Source organism: Crinia signifera, chromosome 9 (assembly GCF_055691185.1).
Source record: "Crinia signifera chromosome 9, ASM5569118v1, whole genome shotgun sequence".
Lineage (NCBI taxonomy): Eukaryota > Metazoa > Chordata > Amphibia > Anura > Myobatrachidae > Crinia > Crinia signifera.
In genome coordinates this window covers 109,893,811-109,912,372 of record NC_139225.1, presented here as the reverse complement: position 1 = coordinate 109,912,372, position 18,562 = coordinate 109,893,811, and the positions used below count along the sequence as shown (strand labels likewise).

The window sequence follows — 18,562 nt, the reverse complement described above, 5'->3', positions numbered from 1 at the left end:
GGTGTTTTAGTGAACTGTCAGTGTGCTGTATGGTTATACTGCTATACTGGTATGCCTCCATACTGTGGTACTGTTGTGCTGTCAGATGCATTTACGGTTAAGCTCTATGGTGCTCCAGCTTGTGCTGTTGCGGATAAGGTGTCATGTTGATATGAATAATGCAGTCAGTTGACAATAATGATGGGAGTTGGTGACTCACCCTCAGGTTAGATAGTTAATCCTCTTCTTTTACTTTTGCTGATATGTCATTTTCATAGTTTTATAATACTGTAGCTGTTTCTGTGTTTTTTATACTAACTTATTATTACCCTGTTTGCTGCAACAAGAGAGAGAAAAAAGCAGAACAGGATACAAATCTAGCTGTTCCATAACTGGTAGAAACCCATGGTGGTAGCAAGAGGGTGCATCCAGAGCCCAAGGAACAATACGACATTGGTTTACAACTTGCAGAATGCCTCAGTATGTGCCCAGCGCCATTTCCCTGCTCCCTATGGACTTGTTATACGATGTCATCCTGTATGGGGACTGTGACAGCACTGGACACCTCGGAATCTTGCTACACTGCTGGATAAATCCACATTGGTATTGTTGTTGACTTTGTGTGACTCCCCAGGGGAGGTCACAGCAGCAACTGAGTGGGGGACAGCTCCATAAGAGGGGTAGGGGTGTGATGGGGGTAAAAGCAGTGCTAGGGACCTTCATCTCTTGGAAAAAGAAGGTGGCCTCACAGGATACGAGATACTTATGAGCCCCAAATCTAATGTTTATCATGCTGGGGGCCATACAATAAAAGTGCATACAATAAAAAAGGCCAAGACATTTTATGCCCTGCCTGCACTTTCACTCTTGGCAATTCTGCTTCCAGATGGGGTTCTAAGCTACTTTGGTGCTTGACAAAATTATGGAAAGTGGCAAGTGTTACTTTAGAGGTATCTTCGGAAGAGGAGGCCAGACTGACATATCAAGAAGAGCCCCGGCATAAAGTCCTGGAAAAACAAAAGTAGTGTGTTCCCAGAGTGGTCTCAGAATTCACAATGGATGACTACTCTTGATTGGCTACCCTGCTATACATAATACTGGGCACCTACCTGACAATTCCAGTGGTTTTATATAAAATGTGGTTTTCACTTAACTTAAACAACGCTGAACTGACTTTAATTTCCGCCGCAGATAACTGAATACGGGGCGGGCACTGACATGTGATGTCAGCCACCCGCCCCATGAAGGCAATGCCACACCTGTGTTCCCAGGGGAATGCCCAACCCCTTGTCAGGGCAAATGCATCTGCATGTGTGATACTCGCCAAAGGCGTTTGTTCAGGTGGGGGTCTGCGCATGTGCAGACCCCCACCATCTGAATGGGGCCAGATGGACTGAATCAGGCCCTATGGTCTGTATGTTGCCATTGTGGAAGCTTTGCTGTAAGCCAAATTATTATCTACTTCCATCAGTTATCCTGGAGTGTGTAAGAGCGGGCAGCTTCATAGACAGTGTCCTTGCAAGCATCAGTTGTCTCAGACGTCCTTCGTTTCCTGCTGGAAAGATGGGAAAAAGGCTAAAAATAGAGAACTCTGAAAGTTCCTGTCTCTGATATTTCAGGAGAGGTCAGTGAACAAAATACCCGATGGTCACACCGTTTTCTGCAGCAACCTTGGGAATGAGACATGCTAAAATGTTCCTTTTCTACAGTCCATTCATTCTTAAGGCATTAAAAAAAGTTTAGCCATTGCATAATGCTACTGATACACATTTTCTGTCATCTAGAAGTGAGCATCAGGGGTTAATGAGACCTGCGGCAAGGTTTCTCCCTAGATCACTGAATTTTTCCATCCCAATAAAGAGGTTATTTAGACAGTAATTTGCCCATATCCAGTACAGGTTGAGTATCCCTTATCCAAAATGCTCGGGACCAGGAGAATTTTGGTTAACGGATTATTTTGTATATCAGATTATTATTCTATTTCAATGATGTATCTTGAGTTATCTGGCATTTATGTTGTACATATACATCAAACGCATGAAATAAACACAAATATATTTTATTTGTGCATAAAACAAGGTTTCAAAACATGAAACAAAGTTTCTGTACAATCTCAGGCACTGAATTTAAATGCCAAGCAATCATTCTCCTGCACATATATAGTGCCAGTTACATATCATGTCCTCAGTAGTGCCAGTTACATATCATGTCCTCAGTAGTGTCAGTTACATATCATGTCCTCAGTAGTGCCAGTTACATATCATGTCCTCAGTAGTGCCAGTTACATATCATGTCCCCAGTAGTACCAGTTACATATCATGTCCCCAGTAGTGTCAGTTACATATCATGTCCTCAGTAGTGCCAGTTACATATCATGTCCTCAGTCGTGCTGTTACATATCATGTCCTCAGTAGTGCTGTTACATATCATTTCCTCAGTAGTGCCAGTTACATATCATGTCCTCAGTAGTGCCAGTTACATATCATGTCCTCAGTAGTGCCAGTCACATATCATGTCCCCAGTAGTGCCAGTTACATATCATGTCCCCAGTAGTACCAGTTACATATCATGTCCCCAGTAGTGTCAGTTACATATCATGTCCTCAGTAGTGCCAGTTACATATCATGTCCTCAGTAGTGGCAGTTACATATCATGTCCTCAGTAGTGCTGTTACATATCATGTCCTCAGTAGTGCCAGTTACATATCATGTCCTCAGTAGTGGCAGTTACATATCATGTCCTCAGTAGTGCCAGTTACATATCATGTCCCCAGTAGTGCTGTTACATATCATGTCCTCAGTAGTGCTGTTACATATCATGTCCCCAGTAGTGCCAGTTACATATCATGTCCCCAGTAGTGCTGTTACATATCATGTCCTCAGTAGTGCCAGTTACATATCATGTCCCCAGTAGTGCCAGTTACATATCATGTCCTTAGAGTAGTGCCAGTTACATATCATGTCCTCAGTAGTGCTGTTACATATCATGTCCTCAGTAGTGCTGTTACATATCATGTCCTCAGTAGTGCCAGTTACATATCATGTCCTCAGTAGTGCCAGTTACATATCATGTCCCCAGTAGTGCTGTTACAGATGTCCCCAGTAGTGCCAGTTACATATCATGTCCTCAGTAGTGCTTTTACATATCATGTCCTCAGTAGTGCTGTTACATATCATGTCCTCAGTAGTGCTGTTACATATCATGTCCTCAGTAGTGCTGTTACATATCATGTCCTCAGTAATGCTGTTACATATCATGTCCCCAGTAGTGCTGTTACAGATGTCCCCAGTAGTGCTGTTACAGATGTCCCCAGTAGTGCTGTTACAGATGTCCCCAGTAGTGCTGTTACAGATGTCCCCAGTAAGTTTTTAGCAAAAAAAAAAAATATATTTTTGTTCACTTTCTGAAATATATGGTTTTCGGAATAGTTCGGATAACGGATATTCGGATACGGGATACTCAACCTGTTATACACAAGGGGAGATGTAGCACACACACTGCATGTGGCTAGATAAATAGTAGTGACTGAGTCTACATGTAGCATGGACCACAAAATCTAGTGTTTCTCCAACGGCGAGCTACAAGGTGGCGACCTGGGACAGGGGGTCGTTCTAATATGCTCGCTATATAGCATGTTCGGACCCGTCCCAATGGCTGTGGTTCTGCTCATGCGCATGGTCTTTTATGCGTAGGTGCAGATCCCCTTTGCAAATGGCTACGGTGGCTTGCATAGTTGGCAAGCCGTTTGCAGGGATCGGGGCGGGCCGTACAGCGGCCGGACAGGAGTCGGCCATGGGAACACCCAGCGTTTTATTGGGGTTCCCATGAAAATTCTGGGTGTTCCCATGGCTATGTGGGCGGGTTGATGTGTGCCAGGGGCGGGCTGCTGACATCACAGGACCCAGCCCGCCCTGTCTTAGTCCCGGTGCATGAAAATAAAAGACGCAAATACTTGGCGGGGCGGCGTCACAGGTGCTCCATGAGCTGCAAGCTTCATAGCTTCCCGAGCAGATTACAATCAGGACCTTAGTGCATAATTATTACCCATTGAGTCCCAGGTTACCACCTTGCCTACTTCTAAAATCTTCTCTTGGGGAAAAGCCCAGAAAGGAGATGCCGCAGGCCACTTTCAGGGTAAGGATGCAGGGACAGTGTCACATCAATAGGCCCCGCCTCCCAGATGAAAAATGCCTGCAATTTGTGGATCCGTAAGGAAAGGGTGGGGCTAAATAACATGAAATTGAGTGGCCTGCAGAACCCATTTCTTCAGTGTCCATGTGGACGGTAAAGTGTAAAAAAATAAAATAAAAATTGTGAAAAATTAATGCTGACCTCCTCATCTGTTGACCCTTTCCATGTCGACCTTTTGTTTGTGTCTGGCTTTTATCAATATCAACCATGTGCATGTCAACCTTTTGGTGCTGACCTATTGACTGTCTGTCAGCCATCCGAGTACTATTCCAGATGAGGCTCTACCAATGATCTATACAGTGGCATTGCTGTTTTTTCTATCCCGCTACTGATTCCTCCTACTACACTATGGGGGTTATTCTGGTTATACAAAGCCTTGCGAGTCAACCAGATGCTGCCCGCCGAATGCCGGTTTATGCAAAACACCCATTCGCATGCCTGCGTCGGATCGCAGCATGCGAGGGAGGGAGGAGCGGGCGGCCATGCAGGTGCCATTTTTTGATATTTCGCAGCTTTGCGAGTCAACTAGAATTAGGTCCATTGTCCATTCCTTCCAATAGATGGATAGCCCAGTGGTGAAGTTGTTCAGAAACGGTTAGAGAATACTTCCCCTGAACTTTGCTGTGGAGCCAAATTAATATTGGCATCTCTGGGCCAGTCCACTAGGTTCTTGAGCTATTAGCATATTTCCCAACATGACCCTCTCCAGGAGGGACACAATTCTCTGTTCCTCAATTTCCCTCTTAATTTTTTATTGTTATCCCCTGTTTAGAACAGGTTAATTGATAAGAAAGATGTTTCAACACAGGTGATGGCAATCATAAATTAAGATGTAAGTCCAGGCACAGAGCATTCTGCCCCTTCTGGAGAGGGTCATGTTGGGAGCTATGTATTAGGGCAGTGGTTTCCCCCCCCCCCCCCCCCCCCACACACACACACACAGTTCACGTTTTCCAGGTCACCCGACAGGTGCACTCATTAGTTACTGACATATTTTAAAATATCCACAGGTGGAGCTAATTATTTCACTTGATTCTGTGAGGAGACCTGCAAAACATGCACTGTGTGGGTTCCTGAGGACCGTCTTTGAGAACCTGTGTATTAGGGTGAATGGTTCCCAGCTTCTAGGATGATTCTTGTTAATATTATTTCTACTTTTATTCACAGATGTGCAGGATTAACCTAACAACAGCCCAAAGGAGAGAACACCACTTATTATTGATGATTCTATGCATGATCACTTGCTATCTATTCTGCTGGATGCCTTATGGATTAGTCTCTTTGATTACAACATTTGGAAAACCTGGAATAATCTCTCCCACAATCAGCATCATACCATCAATTCTTGCCAAGAGCAGCACTTTTATTAATCCACTCATTTACATATTTATGAACAGACAGGTAAGGTTTTAACAGATTTGTAAAACAATCTCTACTGTACCTTGGATATCATGACCCCCACACCCACCTCTATCCCTATACCCATATTTCCCAACATGACCGTCTCCAGGAGGGACACTATGCTCTGTTTCTGGGCTTCCCCCTTAATGTATGATTACCATCACCTGTTTTAAACAGGTTAATTGATAAGAAAGATGGGTACTTGTTTCCTAGCACGGCGCCACCGATTTTATTTGTATGCAATCAGGTTGCAAAAATCGGGTCAATCGACCTGACCGACCTGATTTTTTACATTGGAACCAATGTTAGATGGTCCCTGAGACCGGATTTTACATTGGTCCCAATGTTAAATGCCCCCCAGACCCCATTTTTCATTGTATGCCCCCCCCCCAATGTTAACGCCACGATCAATGTGAACCCGAAGTGTTGCGAGCGCAGGGAGCCCGCGTGGGGCGGCAGTACGCGTCCTCCGACCTTTTCATACCCCCACTATCCACGTCGGCATGGAGTTGATTTTATATAGTGTGGCGCGCCCGAAGCGTGGCGAGCGTAGCGAGCCCCGCGCATTACTTCAAACTAGAGATGAGTGGGTCCGGATCCCCGAGATCCGTCAGATCCGAATATCGGGGATCCGGGTCAGATCCGAGCCGGCTCGGGAGTTCCCGCCTGAATTCCGGACCAATAACGAGGCCGAACGTCATCATCGCGCTGTCGGATTCTCGCGGGAGCGGGATCTTATAAAAGACACACGCGCGCCCCGCCATCTTCACTCCAATCTTGGAGAGGGAAGAGGGTGGTTGGGAAGCTCCGTGTGCTCCGTGCTGTGCTCTGTGTCATGTGCTCCGTGCTGTGCTCCGTGACCTGCCCTGTGCCCTCACTGCCCTGTGCTCCATGCTGTGCTGTGCTCCGTGACCTGCCCTGTGCCCTCACTGCCCTGTGCTGTGCTCCATGCCATGTGCTACGTGCTGTGCTGTGCTCCGTGACCTGCTCTGTGCCCTCACTGCCCTGTGCTGTGCTCCGTGACCTGCCCTGTGCCCTCACTGCCCTGTGTTGTAGACTTGAGAGTCAGTGACTGTTTATCGGCCTGAGCCCTGTAGTGTAATTTAACTAACTAGGTGCTGCAGTGCTCACACGCAGGGGCTGCAGTGTCCACTGTCCAGGGGCTGTCCTGTGTGATTTATTTAGCCCTAAGCCCTGTGTTGTGATTTATTTAGCCCTGAACCCTGTGTTTTTTGTGATTTAACTAACTAACTCAGTGCTGCAGTGCTCACACGCAGGGGCTGCAGTGCTGCTGAGTAGTACACCGTGTACAGGGGCTGCAGTAATACAAGGGGCTGTGGCCTATATCTTATCCATTGTCCAGTGTCACGAGTCACTCACAACATATATCCTGTGTCCTGTCCTGTGTGACGACTGCCGACATATCCTGTGTCCAGTGTGACGACATATATCCTGTGTCCAGTGTGACGACATCTATCCAGTGTCCAGTGTGACGACAATATATCCTGTGTCCAGTGTGACGACATATATCCTGTGTCCAGTGTGACGACATATATTCTGTGTCCAGTGGGACGACATATATCCAGTGTCCAGTGTGACGACATATATCCAGTGTCCAGTGTGACGACATATATCCTGTGTCCAGTGTGACGACATATATCCTGTGTCCAGTGTGACGACATATATCCAGTGTCCAGTGTGACATATATCCATTGTCCAGTGTGACAGGGGCTGTGTCCAGTGTACAGGGGCTGTGTCCAGTGTACAGGGGCTGTGTACAGGGGTTGTGTCCAGTGTACAGGGGTTGTGTCCAGTATACAGGAGCTGTGTACAGGAGCTGTGTCCAGTGTACAGGGGCTGTGTCCAGGGGCAGTGTCCAGTGTGACGGCTGTGTCCAGTGTACAGGAGCTATGTCCCGGGGCGGTGTCCAGAGGCTGTGTCCATTGTTCAGGGGCCGTGTCCTGGGGCTGTGTCCAGGGTAACGGGCTGTGTCCATTGTCCAGGGGCTGTGTCCAGGGTAACGGGCTGTGTCCATTGTCCAGGGGCTGTGTCCAGGGTGACGGGCTGTGTCCAGTGTCCAGGGGCAGTGTCCAGTGTGAAGGCTATGTCCAGTGTACAGGAGCTGTGTCCAGAGGCTGTGTCCAGTGTGACGGCTGTGTCCATTGTCCAGGGGCTGTGTCCAGGGTGACGGGCTGTGTCCTGGTACAAGAGCTGTGTCCAGAGGCTGTGTCCATTGTCCAGGGGCTGTGTCCAGGGTGACGGGCTGTGTCCAGTGTACAAGAGCTGTATCCAGAGGCTGTGTCCATTGTCCAGGGGCTGTGTCCAGGGTGACGGGCTGTGTCCAGTGTCCAGGGGCTGTGTCCAGGGGCAGTGTCCAGTGTCCAAGGGGCTGTGTCCAGTGTAAAGTAAGAAAAATAAATAAAAGTAATAAATAAAATAAAAACACATTTTTGGAGGATGACGGAGGAGGAAATTTTGGGAGATCAGCAACCTGATAGAAGTGCTGAAGCTTCTACCACCAGTCATGACAAGGCCGATACCTCTTTGTATTTGCTCTTTGGAGCATTTCTCTTTTTTTGGGATAGTTTATTAAACTGCCACCCTGTCTGCCCCTGCAGTGCCGCTCTACCAGGTTGGAAGTGTAAGGTCCACATGTATGTGATGCCGACTGCTGTCGCTTAGCTTAGTCATCCAGCTACCTCGGTATACCCTTTTGGCCCAACTATAGTAAATGAAAACAATTTTGTGAGCTGTGAAGTGATCAAAATTGACTAGAAATGAGTGGAAACTAATGTTATTGAGGTTAATAATACTTTAGGGGCAAAAACAGGCCCAAATTCTGTTATTTTAGCCATTTTTAGCATTTTTCATAAAAATCCAGATCCAAAACCAAAACCCACAAGGGTGGTTTTGCCAAAACCAATCCAGATCCAAAACACGAAGGGAGATCCAGATCATTAACGAAAACCAAAACCCGAAAAAGTGGCCACCGCACATCTCTACTTCAAACGTATTATGCGTCCCCTCGCGGGGCTCGCTGTTGGGAAAGCTGTAAAAAAGCCAGAAATCGGGTTGGTCGGATCCCATCGCATACCTTAAGTTAAGGTATGCGATGGCACTCGACGGGCGCCCTGCTAGGAAACAAGTACCGAAAGATGTTTCACCACAGATGACAGCAATCCTAAATTGAGAGGAAAGTCCAGAAACAGAGCATTGTGTCACTCCTGGAGAGCGTCATGTTGGGAGGTATGGCACTGTGATGTTTCCAATTGTTATTATTACCCTAGCACCCACAGCGCAGTAGGTTGGAAAGTTCCCCTTTATCTTTTAGTGCAGGGCAGATATAACTGTTATACTCTGGGTATAGCATACCTCCCAACATGTCCCTCTGCTAGAGGGGCACAATGTTCAATTCCTGCTCTTCCCTCTTAATGTATGATTGCCATCACCTTTGGTGAAACACCTTTCTTATCAATCAACCTGTTTAACATGGGTGATGGCAATCATACATTAGGAAGTATGTGCAGGAGCAGAGCAATGTGTCCCTCCTGGAGAGGGTCATGTTGGGAGGTACAGTATGCAAACATGACTCAAGAAAGACGAAAGTATATAAGAGAATATTTTCTTTTTTCTTTGGATTTCAGTGAGTTGCTTACATCCGAGGCAATTATTTTATGGCACATTCAGTGTTCCCTGGCAGAATCACAGAGGGACACACACACACAGAAACTGTCACTAGTTGTAGAATTGTCAGAGTTGAGAAAACATTTTTAATTATCTTTAGTTCTGACACAATGTAAACCCACCTCTAACACTAGGAATAACCTCCAGTCTGTTGTGTGACTCCCAGGAACTCAGGCAATATCCCAATATTCCAGACACAGCCTTGACCTGTGTGCATCAGTTACATTGAGTATGGCAGTGCATTCGATTACAATGCACAATATAACAAATTGATTTATGATTTCTAGTTTACATAATAATCTAATAAATTTATGGTGCGACAGAACCACTAAAATTAACTTCTAGCCTTATAGACAGATTGAGATAGAAGATTATTTTGTTTCATTAAACTTGACATGAGAATGTTGTATGCATCTATTTTTATTTTCAGGTAAGTTATAATGGATGAGATCATTTACCACTGTGGTTGCTATATTTCTACTGTCGGTCAGGGCTCCCAATCTTAGTAATTATTCTGGAACGCGTTGCCTCAAGCTCCTGGAGGTGGAGAGGTCAAACTGGATTTTCTGTGGCTTCCCCATTATTCACATATTTATTTATTAACAGTTTCTTCTATAGCACAGCATATTCCGTTGCGATTTACAATTGGAGACAGATAGTGAGATTTAATAGGATGAGAGTTTCAGAAAGTGAGAGATTTGGCAAGAAATCTTTAAAGAAATCTTTTTTAAAGCGGCAATCATTTACACAGCAAAGCCAGTTTGATTTTGAAGTGTAAATGATTGCCGCTTTAAAAAAACCTGGAGATTTCTTCCCAAATATCTCACTTTCTGAATCTGTCATCCTATTAAATCTCACCCTATTAAATCTCACTCAGGGATACAACAAACTGGGTATTTACAGATAGTCAGAAAGGTAGGAGAACCGTGCTCGCAAGCTTACAATCATTGCTACACAAGGATAGGTGTTATTTATTGCCTGAAGTATGCCAGAATGCAAAGGTTCTTGGTATGATACAGTGACCCAGCAGTTTGGCCAGGGGTCAGGAGGAAGAAAAGTGTGAAAAATAAAGAAAGGATAATTGTGGCCTGTATATTGGGGATGTGATTGGATAGGAGAGGTCTATGAAGGTTATGTGGCTGGTTCTGGAATTTGATAAGCTGCCTGAAGAGGGGAGTTTTCAGGGAACGCTTGAAGGATTGGAGACTGGGTGAGAGTCTTATTGTGCATGGGAGGGTGGGTGCAGCCCGACGAAAGTCCTGCAATTGTGAATATGAGCTAGTAATGCGTGTGGATGAGAAACGTTCACTACCATTCAAAAGTTTTGGGTCACTTAGAAATGTCCTTATTTTTAAAAGAAAAGCACTGTTTTTTTTTCCAATGAAGATAACATTGAATTATTCAGAAATAAACTATATACCTTGTAAATGTGGTCAGTGACTATACTATCTGCAAACGTCTGTTTTTTAAAGGAATATCAACATAGGTGTAATGAGGCCCATTTACATCACTCCAGTGTTCTAATGGTACTTTGTGTTTGCTTATCTCTTTCTACTATGATTAGAGACATCTCTAAAGGGTGTGGTATAGGGTTCTGACAGTCAATATCCCAACGTCAGGATCCCAACTGGCCGGACCCAGACAGCATGGTGAGTGCAACAATGCCCCTTGTGGGCTCGCTGCGCTCGCCACGCTATTCTATTCTCCCTCCATAGGGGGCCGTGGACCCCCACGAGGGAGAATAGCCGGTGGCCGTCGGGCCCCCGTGTGTCTGGGTTTTGACTGTTGGATTCCCAACGTCGGCTAAATGACTGTCGGGATCCCGACTGTCGGGATCCCATCCGGCACCCTCTCTAAAGGGAGTAGTACACATCATTGTAGGAAATGTTTAGTTTCTTGGCAAACTAAACTATGGAATAGCCTTCATTTCTAAGAATAGAATGTTGAGTTTCAAATGAAAGTTCTCTTTTTCTGGACATTTTCGGAGTATAATTGAACCCACTCAACTAGCTAAAAAAAGACCAGTTTTAGATCTTCTGTAATGAGCCAACCTGTTTTCAGTTGTGCTAGCATAATTGCACAAGGCTTTTCTAATCATCCTTTAGTCTTCTAACACAATTAGCAAACACAATGTACCATTAGAACACTAGAGTGATGGTTACTGGAAATGGGCCTCTATACACCTATGTAGATATTAAAAACCAGGGGTGAAATGTAATAGGATGAGAGATTCAGAAAGGGAGAGATTTGGTAAGAAATCTCCAGTTTTTTTTAAATGGCAATCATTTACACTGCAAAAATCAAACTGGTTTTGCCGGGTAAATGATTGCCACTTGAAAAATACCTGGAGATTTCTTACCAAATCGCTCACTTTCTGATTCTCTCAACCTATTACATTTAACCAGGGCCGGTGCAAGGCACCGGTGCGCCCCAGGCGAGTTGGGGTGGAGGCGCCCCGGTACCTGGGGGAGGGTGGTACCTGTGTAAAAAAATTGCTGCCCCGGCGTCCCTGCAGTGCTGGGGCGGTCAGGGGTGTCCGTGCCGTAGGGGTACCTGCGGCGCCGTCATGTGTATAAAGCTGGCTGCGGCCGGCGGGGTCCCTGTAGTGAATAGCAAATAACTAGCGCTTCCTGCGCCGCCGCACGCATAGCGCTAGTTATTTGCTATTCACTACAGGGACCCCGCCGGCCGCAGCCAGCTTTATACACATGACGGCGCCGCAGGTACCCCTACGGCACGGACACCCCTGACCGCCCCAGCACTGCAGGGACGCCGGGGCAGCAATTTTTTTTACACAGTTCTCTGGGGGTGAGGGGCAAACTGCCGCCCTCCAGGTGCCGGCGCCCTAGGCAAATGCCTAGAGCTGCCTAGTGGTGGCGCGGCCCTGCATTTAACCCCAAATGTTTGCAGCTAGTATATTCATTCACTACATTAACAGTGTATAGAGTGTATTTCTTATTAATTTAATGTTATTTTCATTGAACAAAAACAGTGCTTTTCTTTCAAAAACAAGGAAATAGTGACCCCAAACTTTTGAACGGTAGTGTAGACCTTGTGAGGAGCGAAGAGGTTGAGTAGGGAGATATTTTGAGATAAAAGACGACATGTAATACAGGTAGCCAATGGAAGGACTGACAGAGCAGCTCTGCAGATGATGAACCTCTGGTGTGGAAGATTAGCCTCGCAGCTGCATTCATGATGGATTGTAGTGGTGAGAGTATGTATTGGGGAAGACCAGTAAGGAGACTATTGCAATAATCAATGCCGGAGATGATAACAACATGGATTCGAGTTTTACCGGTGTCTAGTGTAAGGTAAGAGCGTATTTTGACTATGTTTTTAGATGTATGTAACATGATTTCCAGACAGATTGAAAGTGGGGAACAAAGGAAAGTTCAAAATCACCTAGGCAGTGAGCTTGTGGTGTAAAGTTGATTGTCATGTTTACAACAGTGATAAAGATATCAGGTTGGTAATTACTATTGGTTGGTGGAAATATAATTAATTCTGCTTTTGAAATATTCAGTTTGAGGTGGCGAGATGACATCCATGATAAAACAGCAGAAAGGCATTCAGTGACACGGTCCAATACAGATGGTGATAGGTCTGGGGAGGATAGGTAGATTTGACTATCATCTGCGTACAAATGATACTGAAATCCAAAAGAGCTGATTAGTTTGCCAAGAGATGAAGTATAGATTGAGAAAAGCAGAGGACCTAGAACCGAGCCTTGCGATACCCCAACTGATAGAGGTAGAGAAGAGAAAATGGAATCATCTTTTGATGGTCTTTTTGTATTTTCTTTTGATAGGGATGTATTTAAATCCCTCCCAGGGCTCCACCCCCCCCCCTACACCACACAGCCGTTACACTGGGTCCTAAACTCCTGTGCCCCTAAACCCAGTTGTCAACTGATCACAAAGAAAAGCTCTTATAGAGAGAGTTTGCATATAAAGGTACATAACGGTGCATTTTTGCTAGTATGTACCCAAATGGTGGTGGGATGTATCTCATAGTGGAAGCAATGTGTGGTATATCCCACCTAGGAAATCATGATGTCACAACAATGGGGAGTGGCTGCCATGACCAGAAATGCTGTAATGATTCACATAAGAGGCGTGTAGAGAGTGGAGGTTCTCCCACGATCCTGATTTGCGCAAGCAGCTGATGGACACACGGAGTGACATATCAAACAGCAGGAGCTGCCGCTGAAGTCGGAAACACTTTGTCCCCGCTAATTACAACTAGTAGAAATAGAGGAGATGGAGAGCTCTCCTCTCACACTGGTGAACAAGCCTTTGTACCGGCGAAACGCGCGTCCAGGCTCTGGGTGACTGTCTCAAACAGATATCACACTATTTATTGGATGAAGGGAACCTTATAGGAAGCTAAGTATTTTATCATCACCTCTATCAGCTCCACATATGTAATTTGTCTCTGTATTTCTGACTATTACATGATCAAAACTGATTTAATGGGACATAGGGGCTTTTAGAATGATGATCTGCAGTTATGTTAAAATTCAATTGAGGCAATAGGAAGTCACATCTGTATACAATATAACAGACAGAATAATCCTTAAAGGTGCACTGTCCTGACCTTGCCTTTTTAGGGGACTCTCATTGCGGCCAATGCCTTCTTGAACCCCTGCACTGGATTTATTTCTAACAGGGGCAAAACCAGGCAGCGGATTGTAACAGCAGATCCCCATGTCTTCGTTCCACTGCTCCTAACAAGCCTCCATCTTAATTGCACCCTCCTACTGACTGCTTACTGTCCAAGAGACACACAGCGTGACAGTAGGAACAATTGGAGGTGTAAGGGATATTTTTATTTTCATCTTTTATTATATTGTACCTTTTCATTGTAAAATCAATTTATATCCCTCATTCTCCTAGTGATAATTTTTTCCGCCCTAATATCCTTTATAAGTGGGAACACAGTGCAATTAGCTGCAGCATTACCACCCACTTGGGATAGCGTTGAGGCTGTCCATAGGACGACAGTCACCCAGACAGAGAAAAATATTATCGCCGTTTATATTTTATATTTAATTAACACATCACCGTCTAATTTTATTTACATATTATTTAATCACTAGCATTATACAAAAAAACTCAGCTAAAAAACATCCATGTCCCGAGGGAGCGATAAAACCCCTCTAATGAGGACATTGGTAAACTTTAGCTGAAACAAAAATTATACCAATTTTTTTTTCTGTATTTCACATCACATTGATATATTTTTTTTTCACACTATATGTTACTAACGTGTACCAATTCACCTATAATCATATACATTGATCAGGGAGCAATTAAGAACTACTGCTGTGCATGGTAATTTAGTTTTTCAAATAACACAACATATTTGAAAATATAATATTTCAAAGCAGTGCCCCAACAAAGAGAGTCATCTTTTTTCTTGTGTAAAGTATCATGGTTCTACAGTTATCCCTGGCACTGTGCAAGTCAAATGCTTATGCCACAAGGTAGCAGTCATGTTAATCATGGGTCCCGGTTCTCCTCATAAAGATCGTTCCACTCCACCACACCTTAAAGGAACACATTTAGCTTACCACCACTTGATGGAAAGGGAGAGTAAAAGGGGTCGTAGGGAGAGATTTATCAAACTTATCTATCTAAGCAGCCCATTCAGTATATTTGGGGCTATACTGGTTTACGGGGATTAGCCTCAAATATTAAGTACACCCCCCCACACACATATATGAAGGGGGCACTACAGCAGGTGTTACTTATACTTCACTTAATTCTAATGTTTTTTTTGTTCTTGTGTAGTATCACGGTGCCCTCCGACCTTTTCATACCCCCACTATCCACGTCGGCATGGAGTTGACTTTATATAGTGTGGCGAGCGCAGCGAGCCACCGAGCCCGAAGCGTGGCGAGCGCATGCGGAATACATGTAACGTAATAAGCGTCCCCTCCCGGGGTTAGCTGCGCTCGCCACGCTTCAGGCTCGGTGGCTCGCTGCGCTTGCCACACTATATAAAATCGACTCCACGCCGACGTGGATAGTGGGGGTGTGAAAAGGTCGGAGGACGCGTACTGCCGCCCCTCGCGGGCTCGCTGCGCTCGCCACGCTCCGGGTTGGCGTTCATACTGGGGGGTGGCGTGGGGGTGCATTTAACATTGTAAGCACCCATTAGGGTGCTTATACAATTTAAAATCGTATAGGGGGCTTATACAATTTTAAATTGTATCGGTGTGCATGGGGTGTATGGCATGCGATGCGATTAAAAGTCGTGCAACTTAATATCGGGCGTGCCGTGATAATACACAAGTACCTTTTTTTTGTCCAGCCGCATAATAATTAACCCCTTCCCTGGCATTCAGTGTCCAGACTGGCAAACCCGGAGAATTCTTGGGATTGCCGCTGCTTATCGCCGGGCAGCTCTGCCGAGCTGATCTCAGCTTCAGCACTGCCTGGCTCTTTCCTCCATATCAGTCTGTTAATTATAATTAGCGAAAATATAAGGAAAAAGTATTGTTAGCTATCCTCATACTTATACGCTTGTTTTTCTTGTATTAGTTTTACAGGTGTTTCATTGCCCTCCTGAAATGTGAGTCAGAGCCACGTGACATTGACGTAACATGTAATTCCCGACAAAGTAAAGAGCTACAGGATAAGGAAGATGGCAATACCCCAAGCAGCTTTCACCAAGCACTACCGGGAAAAGGCCCAGTGTCTTCTGAGAAGGAAAAGAAGTTGACACTTGTGGTTCATTACATAGATTACAGAGGAACTTTAATATGAATGCTTCAGCTAGCTAATCAAAAGAAATACAAGAAAAAAGGATCCAACGGAGTTGGGAAAGAAAATTTGAGCCCTCGACACATCAGAGTGGGACCATTATCATTACTGAATGGCAGCAGTTTGATGTGTATTTCAATTGTCGCCACATGGTTACAAAGATGGTTATTAATGCTATCAAACTTTGCAAAAGTGACATGTTTACCATCTTTAAAATGTAGAAGATGCATTGCTAAATACTCTTCAGCACAAGTTTCTATATGTAAACTGTATTTCCAGGTGTGAACGTCTCTGGTAATGGAACTTAAGATCTGTGGATTTGTGTGTTTGGGGAGCACATATTTACTTTGCTCTCTGCACTTCCTCTGTTCTCCTGAAAAGGAAGAAGCCAGGAGACATATTTGCAGAACAGTGTTGCAGACAAAACTCATTTACCACTCTTTTCTTTTGCTTTCTGATGCAAATGTGGTGTTACCTTAACTTATTAGGATATTTCAAAGCATAAACTCCCTCCTAGGAGTTGGTTTATTATTGGACAAGTGCCCAACCAATCAGTTTATGTCCATCATGATATTTGGAATTTGATTGGCTCTCATCTGCATTTCATTTATAGAAACGTTATAAACTCTATTACCTGTGATACTGTATGTAATTATCACCCAGGTAGCTATGGACAAAAAACCTTGAGCATTTCAGGGTATTGTCACAGACTTTTTCGGAAACATTGTATGGTAACTTTCATTCCATTCCTGAAATTGATTGTATTTTTATATAATGACACAAAATATTTAACCACTGAAATTAATTTACACGAACTATATATATGTATATATATATATATATATATACACAAAGGAGAGGCCCTTTCCTGCGCTAATAGAATGAAAGCAGCAACTCTGAAGGGTCTTCTGCTAGACAAGACCCAATCGAATAGACATAAAGAAAAAAGGGAGGATCAGAGTGCGCTAAAAGACAATATACGTCACTTAAAAGGTAGTATATTTAATATAATATATAAAAAGAACACATATACATTATGTACAATAAAACACCCTTCTTGGGAGTATTGCAAATAAACACAGTACAACAATTGATAAACTCCAGTAGGATTCGCTGGTTTCAGAGAACTCGCGGATACAAGGCCCAACGCGTTTCGTCAAATAATGACTTCATCAGGGGCAAGATATTGCAGTAGTCACTGTAATTTACAATGATACAAAACATCAATCACAAAATTTACATATCCATACAAAGAAAAAGAACAGGAGGAGGAGATGGAGAGAGAAAGGGGAGCAATGACCAAGATGGAAGGACCACAATTGGTAACATAGAGTGAATAACTGAAAATAGCCCATAGTCACCACGTGGTGGATTGATAATAAAACACATACCTATGGAAATTCAATGTAATAAATACCATAGGAATCAAGTGTCTCAGAAACAGTCCGGTATGCTTCCAGCAATCTATATAGAGTTTTTTTGAAAAAACTATTTATAAAGTGTCACACTTCATACAATTTGACTTTCAAAGAACCCAAAAATTTTACATACCAGAAAAAACAAAGATTATTCCTAGTTTGGTTTAACCAATTCAGGAAAAATAGCAAATGCAATGGAATCCTCCAAACAAATCTAATAATAGAAACAGTAATTTTACAATCCAGAGCAAATATGCAAGCTCAATTTACCAGAATAGGCATCCATATAAAAAATACTTACAGGTAAATGCAGGAGCAGTCACACACAGCATGGGTTCACCAATGTGAATGATAGCTCAGTGCTTCTGTAGGGTATAAATAGCCCAGGGAGTGTGACATCACTTCCGGGTTTAAGAATGACAAAAAAAGTGCTTAAAATAGGTTTAAAGGTGATATTTAAACTAAGGGACAAGTTATATACTAAATCGCCCTGTAGACTACTAAATAGTGAGAAAAAGAGATCAGTCCGGACCGTTAAAACGAATATTCAGGCCGGTGGAACGCATAATTAGCGGCGTGCGTTCCAACCGGCGGCCATTTTGGAAGGGAATGAAACGGAAATGTGTATACGGAATATGCGCCCTAAGTGTAAAGCACCAGCGGATACAACGGTCCGCTCAGGCGACTAACAGGGTACTGGCTTTTAATGATGTAACACGCCGTTGGAACGCACAAGGTCTCAAGTGCGCTCCAAACGGCGGCCATTTTTAGGGAAATGATCTCTCAGCGTCTAACTATATTTAAGAGGACAGTGCTTAGGTGCTATTAATTCAGTGTCTCTAAATCCCTATCAATTAATATGGACAGTGCTTACTAAACTCTAAGGGGACAGTGCTTTAGTTAGGGGCTATAATAGCCTAAAAATGAAAATTCACTGTGCATTCTAGTTAACAGCCTTTAAAGACATATTAAAATAAAATATAATATATATAGAGTTGATGATTAACTAGTGATTAATTAAGTGTATCTCTTATAAACTATAATATGGATATAAGAATGGGTGTACTAATTTACCTTATATAAACCCCCCATAAAAGGGGTAGAGAAATTAAATATATA

The 18,562-nt window shown here is 43.9% G+C and overlaps 1 protein-coding gene across 1 annotated transcript in view; it reads left to right on the top strand.

Moving 5' to 3' along the window:
• The window catches only part of LOC146036677 (opsin-3-like), a 31,299-nt gene extending 14,425 nt beyond the window's left edge, over window positions 1-16,874 (top strand). The window contains exons 3-4 of the mRNA XM_083160591.1: window positions 5,338-5,571; window positions 15,804-16,874. Coding sequence (XP_083016717.1) covers window positions 5,338-5,571; window positions 15,804-16,028 — 459 coding nt within the window. The 3' untranslated portion in view covers window positions 16,029-16,874. The remainder of the gene's footprint in view (window positions 1-5,337; window positions 5,572-15,803) is intronic.
• Window positions 16,875-18,562: the final 1,688 nt, after the last annotated feature.